Source organism: Taudactylus pleione, unplaced genomic scaffold (genome assembly GCF_031769625.1).
Source record: "Taudactylus pleione unplaced genomic scaffold, aTauple2 ptg000377l, whole genome shotgun sequence".
NCBI classification, from domain to species: Eukaryota; Metazoa; Chordata; class Amphibia; order Anura; family Myobatrachidae; genus Taudactylus; species Taudactylus pleione.
In genome coordinates this window covers 3,443,562-3,460,450 of record NW_028284778.1, presented here as the reverse complement: position 1 = coordinate 3,460,450, position 16,889 = coordinate 3,443,562, and the positions used below count along the sequence as shown (strand labels likewise).

Here is a 16,889-nt window from a genome sequence, read left to right as displayed (position 1 = left end):
CCTGAAAACGGTCATAACAACCCCGCATTTTTGCCGCCACTCCGTTACCGCCCCGTCTGTCAATCACTTGCGAATAAATCCTCACTATAACCATGGTCGCATTTGATCACATTTCAAATCGCTGTGCATGCACACTGCAGCTAAGATGCATGCACAGTCCAATCACTTAACTGCGTGAACATTGAAATAGCATCTGAATCATGCTTATTATTTATTCCTGACCTCAGTGATGCCCCCAACAGCCTGGCACCCTTGACAGCTGTCTAATGGTAGCCCCGACCCTGACCTTTAGAGGCACAGTCATATTTTGCAGCAACACATTTTCAGGGGTCTTCAACCTTTGGCCCTCCAGCTGCTGTGGAACTACACATCCCAGCATGCCCTGCCACCGTTTTGATATAACAGCATGCTTAAACTGTGGCAGGGCATCCTGGGATCTGTAGTTCCACAGCAGCTGGAGGGCCAAAGATTGAAGACCCATGGCCTAGACCAGGTAGTGGCAAACCCGCGGCTCTCGAGCCTCATGAGGCTCTTCAGAGCTTCTAATGCGGCTCCCGGTTCGCGGCTCGGCAGCCCCCATTGTTACTGGGAACGCTGGTCTCTAAAGCCATCAGAGGCTAAAGAAGCTTCTGATCGCTTCAGAGGCCAACGTTCCCAGTAATGCAGTGCGCGGGTGACATCATGACATCACCCGCAATGTGAGGATCCCGCGCGTCTGCTGGATCCAGCAGGCAGCGGAAGCAGCGACAGCGCAGCGGGACTCGGGAGCCCTGACGTCGTGGAGCGGTGCCAGCTCGAAGGTAAGTTTCTTCATGGGGTGGAAGCTAGTGCTGGGGCACGACTACAGGGAGCATTGCAGGAGGGGAACAGCTACAGGGGGCATTGCTTAATGGGCACAGCTACAGGGGGCATTGCAGAAAGGGCAACTACTGGGGGGCATTGCATAATGGGCACAGCTACAGGTGGGCACTGCATATGGGGCACAACTACAGAGGGCACAGCGTAATGGGCACTGGCATTCTCAATGTATTTTATGTGAACGTGGCTATTACAATATTTTCAATGTTGCTCTGGCGTTTTCTTTCACTTCAACAGTGAAAAATGTATATTGGGATGATGTAAAATGTTTATTTTCAATGTCCTGGGCTCGCCCCCAGCGTGACTAAAAACGGGGGTGTGACACAAGGTCATGCTCCTGCAAATGTCAAAATGTCATACCAAAGGTGTGCGCACAAAAATGGGGCGTAGCCTTGTGATAAATACACCACACCCCTTTTTTTGCGCATGTTATCGGCTTTCGATTCACTACATATCTTTTTTGGCTCTTTGACTCCGACTGGTTGGCCACCCCTGGCCTAGACTGTAAGAAGCCGGGAGCCTCAGTTTGGGCTGAATGCAAAATGCAACCCAAGGCGAATAGTAGGCAGTGGTGAGGAGCCTCTTATGTTTTATAAAGAGTGTGGTATAATGGTCTGTATATTATCTAATCATAGGTGATGGCCACTCAGAATCAGCCCATCCGTTGTTCATGGTGACAAATGCAGAGCGCTCCTACACTAAGTACCTGCTACAGGTGGCTGCAAGCGCTGGTCATGGTATAATGACTAAGGGGTTAGGCCAGGGGAAAACCAATCGCTGAGCCCCATCAATGACTAGGCTCCTTTGTGAAAGAGTGGGGGGGGGTGCCTATTGTTTGTGTCCCTTCTATAGATAACATAGGGAGCCATGTTCAGGAGGATCCCACAGAGAAAATGAGGCACAGTAGTGGCCTATTATCATACTTAATATATAAGACCCACTAAAACCCACTCTCCCTCCACTCACAGACACTGTGGTAAGAAAAGGGAGCAAAAGAAGCAATGCGTATAGGCAATGAGAGACTAGCAAACAGGACTGGTTAAGGCTACATCTCATGCTGGACTGCTGAGGACTAAAGACTGTGAAGAAAGGCTTGGCAATAGCCGGCATAATCATTCTCCGGCAAACCATACCGTGTGTATCTGCCTTGCCTTAAGCACCAACCAGCTGAGGACTTTTAGAGTGTTCCCATTTATAGATACACCAGGGATTGGCACAATGGCTAAATATATAATTATCTGGATATTTTTGTATTTATATACACTGTTTTGGTTTAACAAAAAAAAAAAAATTCCCCATCTTATGTGACATTCCTCCAACATCCAATGCTTCTAATGCTCCCTCAAAGCCCTCTTCATCCTAGACTACCAGATGACTGCCCAATTCGGTATTCCCTAATCCTATCTCCACCATGACTGCACCTTCCCTATTAGATTGTTAGCATTTGCGAGTAGGGCCCTCCCTCCATCTGTTGCTCCCTCCCCCTAGGCTAACTCAGCCACTAGGTATACACTAGAACTATACCTACACTTGTAATTATGTAAATGTCAGTTTTGTTACTCTGTTTACCAATTTCTATCTTTTTGCTATGTACGGCGCTGAAGAAATCTTTAGCTCCCTATAAATAAACACTAATGAAAATATGGTAAAGGTGAGGTTACACTCCGCTGTGATAGGCTATAGTACTCATATAAAATAGAAGCACTCTCCTCCCATATAAAATAACCTTTGATAGAATCTATTGTTGGATGCCTTTAGTTGACAATGCCCTCAGTAGTAGCATTACACGGACGTCCGGGTGTTTGAGCCCATTTACTACTAATGTAACCGGATACTGCCGGCTCATATCACTGCTGCCATTTGGTACAATGTATAAAGAACAACAACAACAACAAAAAACTGGATCAGCAAACAAAAACAACAACAACAAAAAAATCTAATAAACAACATGCACGATGAACTATTTTTTTTTTATTTGGAAAGACACTTTTTTTTTTTTTTTAATTTGCATTATAGACACCATGGGTCACATTAGCATTTGGGACCTTGAGCAAAACATGTTGCTCTGTAGGGTGGGGGCGAGAGTGTGGACACCTTTGGGAAGAAGGTGGGCTGTGTGCACTGTGAGCGGCTGCAGTTGCAACCATTAAAAAAGCACCATTGGTTCTTGAACCAGGCCCTATTCTAGATACAGCAAATCAGCGACTGAGTACGAAATCACTTCTGGGACACGCCCACAACACACCCATGAGACAGAAGATCTTTGCTGTGCATCTGCATAGCCACTTCCCAGCCCAGAAACGCCATGTGGCTCAATTGGTTCTCCGACTCTGTAGGCACACATTCACAATATAACTTTTATGGAGTTAGATGCTTGTGCCGCCAGAGAATAAAATCACCAACTTATGTGAACATCGGTAATGTGTCCCACTCAGAATCAGGTCCTTTAGCTGGACTTGTTCTTCACTTTAGATGAGTCACCAAATCGATCCTCACGTTTGGAACCCAGCAACGATCTCTCCCCCTCATGAACCCTCTCGTGTCTGACAAGCAATGACTTATATCGGTAACATTTCCCACATCTGGTGCAGACATAGGGCTTTTCTCTGGTGTGGCTTCTCAGATGTTTAGCAAGTGACGACTTTGTTCTAAAGTCTTTCCCACATTCCGGACATGTACATTTATCACCAGTGTGAATTCGTTGGTGTCTCAGTAACCTCCTTTTGTCTGCAAACCGGTCTCCGCAGTCAGAACATTGAAACGGCCGCTCTCCTGTGTGAGTCCTCTGATGGACAACAAGTGTGAATTTTTCTCTAAAATGTTTCCCACATTCAGGGCAGGTGTGCTTCTTTATGACGGTGTGAGTTTTCATATGCATACCTAGTGCCCCTCTCTCTGCAAACCATCTTCCGCATTTGGAGCACTGAAATGGCTTCTCTCCCGTGTGAGTTCTCTGATGGCTGACTAGTCTCCATCTTTCCGAAAATTGTTTCTCACATTCAGAAGACTTAAAGGATTTTTCTTTTGTGTGAGTAACCTGATGGCTGACCAGCCTCCACTCCTCAGTAAAGCCTTTGCCACAGTCGGAACACCCAAATGTTTTTGTTTCCGAGTGACCCACTTGATTCACCAGCACTCTTTTCTCGGCAAAGCCCTTTCCAAATTGGGAACATTGGAATGGCTTCTCTCCTGTGTGAGATCTTTGATGTATGACCAGTTCGGAATTGGTCTGAAAATATTTCCCACACTTGGAACATTCAAAGGGTTTTTGTCCGGTGTGAGTTTTCTGGTGGGCGATGAGTAGGGCGTTCCTCAAAAAATATTCCCCACACTCAGAGCACTGCGGTGTTTTTCTCTTAGACTTAGCTCTCCAATATTTAGTAAGATTGGAGATATCACCAAAAGTTTTCTTTTTTTCAAATCCGACATTTGGTTTCTGTACGATGTCACCACTTTTGTGACCAGGATGAGTTGGGATAAAGCAGAGCTTTAAAAACATGAACTTTTCCAGCATTCGCTCCGTAAGTATGCATTTTGGGCTACTAGAAGTATTATAGCTATTACTTACGGTGGGGGAAGTTTGGTGAATAATTTCTACAGGTTCATCCAATTTAATGTTTTCTGTTACTAATGAGTTGTTCTGTTTAATTTCACAGTCAGTGTGGCCTGATGTAATTGTGTGATCTGAAGATTTATAACTAGCACAATCTGCGAGTTCTCCTCCATCACATGAGACTGATTCCTCCTTAATATGAGTAGATGTATACTGTGTATGACCTGTGGGTGTATACATGTCAGTGTGTGTGAGGTCTCCTCCATCACATGAGACTGATTCCTCCTTAATAGGAGTAGAGGTATACTGCGTATTATCTGTGGGTGTATACATGTCGGTGTCTGAAAAAAAATTTCTGTTAACACGTATATCTGTGTATTTACTTTCTAAAGAAGAACACTTGGTGTGGGAGGCAGCTTCATCCTCCGAGACACCTGAAAAACATAAAAACATATTTTAATTAGACTTTGCTTCAATGTAGTGTCAGCATTTTATTATTGCCTCCAGCACAGGGGAATATATATGATCAACCCAGTCTATGCTGTAACTCTGTACGGGCTATCAGAAAACACAAAGAGTTTGGTCCGCCATATAAGTTTTGGACCATTTCCAGACCTGGCCATTCCCAAGTTTCTTTGTAACCCACCCAGATCGATGTTACACCTATATACTGCCATTGGGCCACACCCCCCAAACTACTGTACTATGAAAGGATTATCGCATATCCATAAGAAATAAAGAGAGTAGATTCGAGATAGGTCGAGATGACCATCTCGGGTGATTTATTGATTTTTTCCCTGCTTGCAAATTTACTAAAGGCAAAGGGCCTGATTCAGAGCCGCTCGTAAGCGGCAGTACGCTCGCTCTGAGCGATGTTCTCACATCTGCGCATGCGTACGGTTTTTAGTACGCATGCGCGAAGCAGTCAGTGCGGCCGAAAATCGTTTGTTCGCTATATAGCGAGTGCCTGCTATTTTGAGTGACAGAAGGAGGCGTATGTGGGTGGTAACAGGGAAGGTGCTTGAAAACGGGGAGTGGAGATCAGAACGCAGGCGTGCTTAAAGGTCAAAACGGGCGTTTTAAGGGAGTGCATAATTAATACAGCCACGTCATTGACCACGTCACTTGGTTTTTTTTTACTCTGAACTGCTCGCAAAATAGCGGTTGAAAAAACCAGCCACAAGAATAGCGAGCAGTTCATACGCTGTTCGGTGTACTCGATTAATCTAATAAATAGCGGACATGATGTATGATGCGAGCGGCCAGGGGGCGTTTTTATCAAATAAATGAGCGTATGTTTTGCTCGCTCAGACATGGAGGCGGCAACAGACCGCAAAGAGCGTACGGTTCATTTGAATAGCCACCCCCTTTTTCTGAACGAGCGAGCGCTAATTGCGTCCGGCTCTGAATCAGGCCCAAAGTCGGGTGAGTCAGAGAGAGATTTCGCTCATCTCACTCGTAAAACTCGGGTGAGATAGCAATCTCGAATCTTATCACCATCGGGGCAAATCGGAAGTACTTTTCACCTAAAACATACATTTCTCAAATTTACCAAGAATTGGGATGACAAGCTCGGATGAGATAGGAGCAAACTCTCTGTCAAAATCACTTTTCAAACATCAACCCCCTGAGCTGTGAGATGGTCAGAAACATACACAAATCATTGTGATTTGTGTATGTTTCTTTCTGTAAATGAAATATAACTAACCAGCCTCGGGCTTGCCAGCCTGTCCTGGTTCTTAACATTATAGGGGAAAAAAAGGCCAGGTATCCACTGTAATGTAAGTACCAGCACAAGGTAGCAGGGACAGAGCTGGTTTTAAATATACGAAGAGAAAAAAATAAATGACGTGAGGTCCCCCGTATATTTAAAACCAGCCCTGGAACCTTTCTAACGGGGGACTGATGCCACAGCCAGGGGTGCCCTTTCACCGGGCCCCCCAGCCGCAGCATCAGCCCTGACCGTTAGTCAGCCCAGGGATCCCTGGGGAGTTGGGGACCTCCCCCAATAAAGGGGTCACCCTCTCCAGGGCACCCCTGGCCTAGGCTGATAGCCCGGGGCTATCCCCGGCACCCTAGGGTGGTGGGTGCCGGGTTGATAGTGTATGTGTAGTGTAAAAGAAAGGGTTAAATATTGTCTTTAGTTGTGCAACAACACGTACCAGCAAGCCTCCCCCGCATGCTGGTATTTGGAGAACCACAAAATACCAGCATGCAGGACATTGTGGGCTGTAACCACAAGGGTGACCTCAATTAACTTTGTGGTTACAGCAGTAGATACATTGTTGCGGGTCCCAGCATAGACTTCAATGGAGAATTCTCCCCATAGAAGTCTATAGGGAGACACGCTGACATCAGCGCGCACGTCTGGAGTTGGCGGCGCAGCTGGCAAGTTACCCTTGGGGTAAGGTAAACTCTTTTTTTATAGAAGCTCCGCACTATGTAGGAGAACCCTGACTCGTCCTCCAAAGCTTTAAGGTATATCCACAGGATGAGTCAGGCTCGTCCTTAGCAGCGATGGTATTATCGAAGTGATTCAAATTTAAGGAACAAATTAAGAAAATAGAACAAATGGTTTGGGCAACTCAAAAACATTGGTCTTCCCTTACCCAGTGATGTGAGGGGCCGGAGATTCTTCATCATCACGTCCTTGTACAGATCAGTGTGTCCTTCTATATACTCTCTCTCCTCCATGGAGAAATAGACAGCAACGTCCTCACACCTTATAGGAACCTGACAAACACAATGATACAGTCATCACCCAGACACATTCCCTGGTGTTACTGTATAATGTCCCATTCCCAGCAATCACCTCTCCAGTCATCACCCAGACACATCCCCTGGTGTTACTGTATAATGTCCCATTCCCAGCAATCACCTCTCCAGTCATCACCCAGACACATCCCCTGTTGTTACTGTATAATGTCCCATTCCCAGCGGTCACCTCTCCAGTCATCACCCAGACACATCCCCTGGTGTTACTGTATAATGTCCCATTCCCAGCGGTCACCTCTCCAGTCATCACCCAGACACATCCCCAGGTGTTACTGTATAATACCCCATTCCCAGCAGTCACCACCCAGACACATCCCCTGGTGTTACTGTATAATGTCCCATTCCCAGCAGTCACCTCTCCAGTCATCACCCAGACACATCCCCTGGTGTTACTGTATAATACCCCATTCCCAGCAGTCACCTCTCCAGTCATCACCCAGACACATCCCTAGTGTTACTGTATAATGTCCCATTCCCAGCAGTCACCTCTCCAGTCATCACCCAGACACATCCCTAGTGTTACTGTATAATGTCCCATTCCCAGCAGTCACCTCTCCAGTCATCACCCAGACACATCCCCTGGTGTTACTGTATAATGTCCCATTCCCAGCAGTCACCTCTCCAGTCATCACCCAGACACATCCCCTGGTGTTACTGTATAATGTCCCATTCCCAGCAGTCACCTCTCCAGTCATCACCCAGACACATCCCCTGGTGTTACTGTATAATGTCCCATTCCCAGCAGTCACCTCTCCAGTCATCACCCAGACACATCCCCTGGTGTTACTGTATAATGTCCCATTCTCAGCAGTCACCTCTCCAGTCATCACCCAGACACATCCCCTGGTGTTACTGTATAATGTCCCATTCCCAGCAGTCACCTCTCCAGTCATCACCCAGACACATCCCCTGGTGTTACTGTATAATGTCCCATTCCCAGCAGTCACCTCTCCAGTCATCACCCAGACACATCCCCTGGTGTTACTGTATAATGTCCCATTCCCAGCAGTCACCACCCAGACACATCCCCTGGTGTTACTGTATAATGTCCCATTCCCAGCAGTCACCTCTCCAGTCATCACCCAGACACATCCCCTGGTGTTACTGTATAATACCCCATTCCCAGCAGTCACCTCTCCAGTCATCACCCAGACACATCCCTAGTGTTACTGTATAATGTCCCATTCCCAGCAGTCACCTCTCCAGTCATCACCCAGACACATCCCCTGGTGTTACTGTATAATGTCCCATTCCCAGCAGTCACCTCTCCAGTCATCACCCAGACACATCCCCTGGTGTTACTGTATAATGTCCCATTCCCAGCAGTCACCTCTCCAGTCATCACCCAGACACATCCCCTGGTGTTACTGTATAATGTCCCATTCCCAGCAGTCACCTCTCCAGTCATCACCCAGACACATCCCCTGGTGTTACTGTATAATGTCCCATTCCCAGCAGTCACCTCTCCAGTCATCACCCAGACACATCCCCTGCTGTTACTGTATAATGTCCCATTCTCAGCAGTCACCTCTCCAGTCATCACCCAGACACATCCCTAGTGTTACTGTATAATGTCCCATTCCCAGCAGTCACCTCTCCAGTCAGCAGCTGAATGATCTTGTTGGTGAGTTCCAGGATCTTCTGGTCATTGTCTCTGTCATTTTTCAGTGAGTGAGGTGGAGGCACCGTGATGGGGCTCTGGGTCCTGCTCAGTCCTCCACAAACAAGGTGACAACTGTTGGGTGTCAAGTGCTCACAAGACTTTTTCACAACAATATAATCCTACAAATAGACACTAATAAGTACATGTCTCTTCCTAGACATGAGTAAACTAATACTTTATCCCCAACCTTCTCTAAAACAGAAACATCTTGCATATATTCTGATCTAATTACATCTATTTTGCATTCTGCATATTAATACTCTACACATCCACATTTAATAATTATGAGAATGATGTCACTTTGACACTCCCAGACTACCTCACCTCCCCAGTCAGGTCCCCGTGTTAGTAATAGAGATAAGAGTGATGTCACTGTGACACTCCCAGACTCCCTCACTTCCCCAGTCAGGTCCCTGTGTTAGTAATAGAGATAATAGTGATGTCCCTGTGGCACCACCAGACTCCCTCACCTCCCCAGTCAGGTCCCTGTGTTAGTAATAGAGATAATAGTGATGTCACTGTGGCACCCCCAGACTTCCTCACCTCCCCAGTCAGGTCCCTGTGTTAGTAATAGAGATAACAATGATGTCACTGACACCCCCAGACTCCCCTCACCTCCTCAGTCAGCAGGTAGATAATCTCCAGGGTGAGATTTAATATCCTTTCCGTCATCTCATTCCTGTAGGTCTCCATTCTCTGCAAATTTTTACTCCTAAAAAGGTAAACGTTTCACTATAACTATAAATATAATATACAGTATAATGTAATACAGATCAGTTATTACATTGCTGTTAGTTTATAGCCTATTACAGTATAGGACATCATTTCCATTATAAAATATAGTATATTTGCAGATTGTTATTACATTGCAGTGTGAATACATTACAGATAGGATGGCCAATCCTGGGATTTGGGATTGAAAAATGCTCAAAATATATTATTAATGCCCCACCATTATGGTCATGTACCCGTCCTTGTCCTCCCAAGCTTGATATAGGAAAGATTCCTGGACTGCACATCCTGAATATATATAATGGGAGGTGCTACCTGATGAGACTAATTGCAGGCACAGAACCAGACGAATCACAGGTGCACAACTTCAAATTACTGTTTATATATAAATGCAATACATTTTTGCAATATAGTATGTTAGGGACCTACCCTACAGAGGTTACCTGGATATGGTGGGTAGGCCCATAACCTTGGCCATGATTATGCTAAAAACCTATTGATTGCAAAAATGTATTGCATTTATATATTATCAATAATTTGGAGTTGTGCACCGGTTTCTGTGCCTCCCAAGCTTGAACCTCCTCCCTCCTTAAAAGACTTGTCCTAGATGCTTTTGTCATCCCCGCATACTGTTACTGCAAACCCCAACACCTTCTAATCCCCAGCACCATCTAGGCCTCACCGGACCCCTTTATGCCTATTGTCTCTTATGCCCCCTTTCCTTTAGAATGCAAGATCTGACAGACAGGGGCGTTTTAAGAGAGATGGGGGCCCGTGTGCACTGCTCGTGCGGGGCCCCCTCCTCTCCCTGGTGGCTGGCAGCCGACTGACGCGGCTGGCCAGCCACCGGAGCATTGGTAGACTCCGGGCACTAGCGTGTGCTCGGTGTCTACTGCGCAAGCGCAGAACGCCGGAAAAATGGCCGCGGCGGACATTTTTCAGGAGTTCTGAGCAGCAGTGACACCCAACGCGGGACCTCGGACAAGTAAGTTTAAAAAAAAATATGGATGCAGTGTGTGCGGTGCGGGCCCCCCTGGACCCGGGATCCCGTGTGCCCCGCACACTGCACCCATTATAGATACGCCACTGTGCTCTATATTACATCTCACGTCTGTCCTCTCTCGCCTTATGCTGAATTGTCTCTGTATGTGCTCTGATGAAGCTGCACCTGCATAACTGTTACACTCAGGTCTCCCATGTCTGTCCTCCATGCCTGAGGCCCAATTCCTCTGTCTGCCATGCCATTTGGTTGTAATTGCATCCAATCATCCTTATTCTGCCTACGTGTAATTACCATGCTGTCCTGTACCCTCCTGCCTCTCTCCTACCGTGTGATGTTACTGTACTGCTTTGATATTTGCTCTGCACTTATGGAACCTATTGCCGTCATGTATTGCAGTCATGGCACTCTGTAAGTCTGATAGGTCTGTATGTCTACCCCATGTACGGCACTGAAGACACTTTGTGGCACCTTACACAGAAAGAATAATAAGAATATATAATACAGACCAGTTATCACACTGCTGTGTGTATATATTACAGTACTGTATATGATGTAATTAGTGATGTATAGTATAATACAGAACAGTTATCACACTGCTGTGTGTATATATTACAGTACTGTATATGATGTAATTAGTGATGTATAGTATAATACAGAACAGTTATCACACTGCTGTTTGTATATATTACTGTACTGTATATAATGTAATTAGTGACGTATGGTATAATACAGAACAGTTATCACACTGCTGTGTGTATATATTACAGGGAATCGGTATGATATGCTGGCTGTCAGGATGCCTCCTGTCAGAATACCGACAGACGCATCCCGATGGTTGGTATCCCGATAGGGGTCGGGTAAGTATACTTACCCTCCCCCCCGGTAGCCTAACCCTCCCCATTAGTTCCTGAACCTAAGTCCCCCCCTCCTTCATGCCTAAACCTAACTCTCCCCCTTAGAGCCTAAACCTAACCCCCCCAGTGGTGCCTGACCCTAACCCTCCACCCTAGGGGTGCCTAACCCACCCCCAAAACCTAACGCTAACCCCGCTAAGTGCCCTAACCCTAAAGGTGTGAGACAACTCCTTGTTGCATTTGCAAGCACCATCGCAAACCCTCACAACCGATGGTCGTGATGGTTGCTCCTTTGGTCAGGCTGCAGGAGCTGAAGCTTCCCGCAGCCTGAGCAGGTGCTGATCACTTCAGAGGCCAGGAAACTGCGTCTGCTAATGCAGACCCTGGCCTATTCCCTCCTGGAAAATGGGGGTGACACGCCCCCGTTTTCGGGAACGGTGACCAGCCAAGTCCCTGTTCCACCCCGCAAACACAGCATGTCAATCACGCTGCGGCATGGGGGGGAGGGGGTCTGCTATGATGTAAATTAGTTCAGGGCTTGACAAATTTTTCTAAAATCTAGGAGCCAGGGTGAAAGTGTAGGAGCCAGACCGCCGCCCCACCAAAAAAAATTACAGAAGTGAGGAGCACAGCTCTGTGTGTTATGCAACTGTTATACACACTATACTAGTCCACAAAATGTACGCAGTTGAATGGATATAGTAACATGGAGGTCCCATCACTGCTCTGCATAGTTCCCCCGGGGCCACATTCCTGAGCACCTGCCCCCCAGGCAACCAACCCCCACAGCCACACTACTGAGGGGGTACCCGCCGGCAAACCACTCCTCCACAGCCATGCCACCCCCCTCGTGGGGGGTTACATGTATTATATATTTCTCAGTGTGAAATAAAAACCATCTGTGAAGCGTGCAGAGGCTGCTGATCATTGTTTGTGTGATGGTTCCCAGAGGAAGTGGCCCCACAGATGTGTAAGGAGGAGAGAAGGTGAGCTTGGCGAAGGGTACAGCAGACTGGGAGGCTGGGGCGGCGGGAGACACTTGGATATGAGGTGGTCACAGGATCCCTTTGGTGGTGCCTGGTCTGGCTGGAGGGAGATGAACAAGGGGGTGACTGATACAATGGAGAGGGGTTGTATCAGGAGCTGTGTGTATGGGGGCAGAGTATGACAGGAATGTGGGAGTCACCAGTCATGTGTGGGGCAATCTGACAGGAATGGGGGGGTGGGGATCTGACCTGTGTGCATTGGGGAGGGGGGCAGTACTGTGGGTGTCAGGAGCTGTGTATAAGTGGGAAGAGTGTGACAGGAATGTGGGGTCAGGAGCCATGTGTGTGGAGGATATGACAGGAATTGGGGGTTTGGAGCGGTATGCATTTGGGGAGGGGGGTGGTGAGGAGCTGTGTGTGTGTTGTATCACCCTCCCCCCACCTCACATCACATCACCACGTCGGGGGCCAGTCATTGGTGAGCGAATGGCTCCAGACTAGTGGGTGGGGAGACAGGAGATCCGGCGCAGCGCTCTTCATGCGTGTGATGTCAGTGATCCCCCTGCTGGCCGCCCACTCGCAGGATCTCTCAATCTGTAAAGGGGCATGCAAACGAGACGATTTTTATGAACGATGTATCGTTCAGTGTGTATGCAGTGAATGACCAACGATGCGCGCTCCCGTGGGTCGTTAATGATGTTTGCAGTCGTGCAAACATACAGGCCAATCTGACGATATTGTCACAAATAGCCTGTTCAGAGATGTGGCAGGATGATGTCACTGAAAGATATCGTTAATGATATCAGTGTGTGCAGCCAATATCGTTTGTCCTTTCACCAATATCGTTCATACAGCACATCGTCTGGTGTGTATGAGCCTAGGCGACCTGAAGGACTGAATGCTAGTCGTTCAGTTTTTCAGGTCGCCTAACGGATAGGCCCCTTAACACTCAACAAACAGATGACCCAGGCAACACCAGGCACAACAGCTAGTACAATATAATACAGATCATTATTACACTGCTGTGTGCATCTTACAGTATACAATGTATACTATTTACTAGTAACAATATAATATAGATCAGTTATTACATTACCAAGTGATTTTAAATTACAGCATATGATGTATAAATCAGTGATACAAATTATAACAAATATTACATTGCTGTATGTGCAGATTACAGTATAACATGTATATTAGTCATATAACATAGAATTTAGATCAGTAATTTCATTGTTAGGTGTATATATTGCATTCTATGAAGTATACCATTTATTACATGACTGTGTGTATATTACAGCATGGGATGCATAATAGTGATATATAACACACATCACTTATTACATCGCTGTATATGATGTGTATTAGTAGTATATACAGTAGTACATTTTACTACAAATGTTACTAAGTTACTTTGTATGCATAGTACAGTATATGGTGTATATTACTGATATAAAATGTAATAACTGAATATAACATTATATTACACACAGGTACTGTATTATATTACCTCCTTCAGCTCAGGACATTTCCTGCACTAGTCAATCACTTGTGACTACCCAGGTCCCGAACCCGGATGTATTTCTCTCTCTTTGGGCGTTTACATTGATTATCACCGATAGGAGGGAAATGTATGTTAAATTTCTGTCTTCACTTTGGACCACAGAAACATGGCCGCCGCTCAGCCTGTCTTTCCTTTTAGATACGAAGTTAGCATCTAGAGAACCTGCGAAATATAGCTCCAGCTCAAGTAGTATCTGCCCTTTACTCACCATGTGAAAGTAAGTGTTTATTGCACTTCTGTACAAGGGTTCCTTTTCACATTGTCCTCCACCTAACAGCTCTGGTCCACAGCAAAATGTCCGCCTATCTACAGTATTATTATGCAAAGGTGTTCCTATAATAGTACGACCTACCCTCCAAACATGACCCGGCCCATTAGTGCATACCTCCCGTTTTTCTGGGACTGTCCCGCTGTCCCGCTCACGGACCGCAGTGTCCCGCGGTGGGGGGAAGTTGGAGAGAGCACACCCACTGCTCTGCCTAGCAGAGCAGCAGTTGTGCAGAAGGTGAACAGATGCCGTGCGCATCGCACGGCATCTGTTCACTAGCGTAGGGAGAGCCTGGGGGGCTGCCCAGCATCTCGGAGAGTGCTGGGCACGCCCCCTATAGTGACAAAAACGGGGGGAAGCAGCAAGGCCCCGCCCCATTTTCAGTCTGATCCGCCCCCTTTTCAAAAGCCACACCCCTTTTTGTCGCGCACCCTGTCCCTCCTTCCCGTTTTGAAAAGTTGGGAGGTATGTTAGTGTTGAACTAGGTAACAGATGAGAAAGGTGTTTCAACACAGGTGGCTGCAATCATATATTAGGTGGGATGTCCAGGAGCAGAGCATTTTGTACCTAATGGACTGGGTCATGTTGGAGGGTCTGTTACTATAATATACATCAGAGGTTCCCAATCACGGTCCTCAAGGCTACCCAACAGTTCTGGTTTTAGAGATATCCATGGTTGAGCACATGTGATTTAATTAGTACCAAAGTCAATTTGATATAACCACCTGTGCTTAACCATGGCTATCTCTACAACCTGAACTGTTGGGGAGCCTTAAGGACTGCGTTTGGGAACCTCTGGTATACATATATTTTATATGGGGACTAGTAAGATATGCATACCCATAACATACCTCCCAACTGTCCCGCATTCAGCGGGACAGTCCCGTTTTTTGGGGACTGTCCCGCTGTCCCACCCGTGGGCCGCAGTGTCCCGCGGTGGGGGGGGAGTTGGGAGAAGCTTACACCACTGCTCTGCTATGCAGAGCAGCGTGTATGCAGAGTGAGAATAGATGCTGTGCGCATGCGCACAGCATCTATTCACAACACGGAGGGGAAGCCCGGGGGCAGCCCAGCATCCCGGAGATGCAGGGCACACCCCTTAGTGATGTAAACGGGGTATGATGCTAGGCAATGCCCCTTTTACAGGTAGGTCACGCCCCCTTGTCCCTGTTTCCATCTTGCATATGTTGGGAGGTATGCCATACTTCCCAACATGACCCATTCCAGGAGGGACAAAATGCTCTGTTCCTGGACTTCCCTCTCAATTTACGATTGACGCCACCTGTGTTGAATATGTTAATCATACTTACCGACTTTGCAGGGCACATTTTCCCGGGAGAAGACGGAGAGGACCTGCTGCTCTCATCTTTGGGGGCGGGCCAGGCTATAGCCGTCATTATGCCCCTCCCCTCCCTGCGGAAGCTAATCGCATCATTTAGCCCCTCCCCCTTCCTACGTGCCTGCAAATTTCTCCATCCTGCCCACTTCAGTAGGACGTGGGCGGGATGCCGGAGATATGCCTACTCTTTCGGGGGTGCGGGGGTTACCCGAAAAATCAGAAGCCTCCGGCAACTCCCGGGAGTGTAGGCAAGTATGATGTTAATTGATAAGAAAGGTGTTTCAACCATACATGCCTACTCTCCCAGAAGTCGCAGGAGGCTCCTGATTTTTCAGGTAACCCCCGACAGCCTCGGTAGAGTAGGCACTTCGCCCGCATTCCTGCTCACTTCCTAGTGAAGTGGGCAGAATCGGGAGAATTTTCACGGCGATTGGGGGTCCCCGAGTAGGGGGCGGGGCTCACATCATTTGGCCCCATCCCTATTTAAATATGCTGTAATCGTGGCAATTTACTGTGAGTGGGTGGGGCTTAATGACACAATACGTCAGGTCCCGTCCCCCATCGCTCCCTAGTATGGTTTCAACACAGGCAGTCATAAATTAAGAAGGAAGTCAAGGAACCGAGCATCTTGTCCCTCCTGGAATGGGTCATGTTTGGAGATATGCATCCCTCCTAACTATCCCTATTTTAGTCAGGTTTTCTGGTTTGAGGACAATGAAAGTAGGCGTTTCTGATCAAATATGGTCATGGTTCACGTGGATCTGGGTGGTTTTTAGGTGCATACTGTAGGTCCTGCAATGATTTTGTTCTAGGGTTGTCCATCGAAAGATCTGTTATCGATGGTTCCTAACCATAATCGGAAAAATGCAACCACACGTGTAGTTGAAAGGAGACCCATGCCATTGTGGTAAAACCATCAGTAGTAGACCATCGATGATTGCTAACCATTGGGGAGGGGAGGAGCAGTACATTTGCTTTATATGTGGTCAGGGCCGGCTCCAGGGGTCGGAGCACCCTGTGTCGGCTCAATACAGTGCGCCCTAACATCCGAAAATGGAGGCGTGGTCTAATTACCATAGACCACGCCCCATATGTGATGTTATTTTTAGGCATGTCCACATGGCACGCCTCCACATAATGTCAGGCTGGGGGGAGCCTCACTAGCTGGGCTTCCCCCAGCCCCTCTCCCGTCACTGAATGGATATAGTGCGCATGCGCGCAGCATCCATTCAGACTCCAGGCTCTGGCACCCTTGGGGGTCCCCAACCTCCCGATTTGATCACCCGCGGGCCAC

General features: G+C 47.2%; 2 protein-coding genes across 2 annotated transcripts in view; one reads left to right on the top strand and one right to left on the bottom strand.

Moving 5' to 3' along the window:
* Nucleotides 1–2,592: 2,592 nt before the first annotated feature.
* Nucleotides 2,593–16,889, bottom strand: part of LOC148508035 (uncharacterized) — a 34,068-nt gene continuing 19,771 nt past the window's right edge. Inside the window, exons 4-8 of the mRNA XM_088445064.1 lie at nucleotides 14,374–14,453; nucleotides 9,465–9,561; nucleotides 8,780–8,968; nucleotides 7,021–7,144; nucleotides 2,593–4,845 (exon numbers count right to left, since the gene is read on the bottom strand). Of these exons, the coding sequence (XP_088301190.1) occupies nucleotides 3,305–4,845; nucleotides 7,021–7,144; nucleotides 8,780–8,968; nucleotides 9,465–9,561; nucleotides 14,374–14,453 (2,031 nt within the window). The 3' untranslated portion in view covers nucleotides 2,593–3,304. The remainder of the gene's footprint in view (nucleotides 4,846–7,020; nucleotides 7,145–8,779; nucleotides 8,969–9,464; nucleotides 9,562–14,373; nucleotides 14,454–16,889) is intronic.
* Nucleotides 14,152–16,889, top strand: part of LOC148508034 (uncharacterized) — a 72,709-nt gene continuing 69,971 nt past the window's right edge. The window contains exon 1 of the mRNA XM_088445203.1: nucleotides 14,152–14,205. The gene's annotated coding sequence lies outside the window, so the exon portion shown is untranslated. The remainder of the gene's footprint in view (nucleotides 14,206–16,889) is intronic.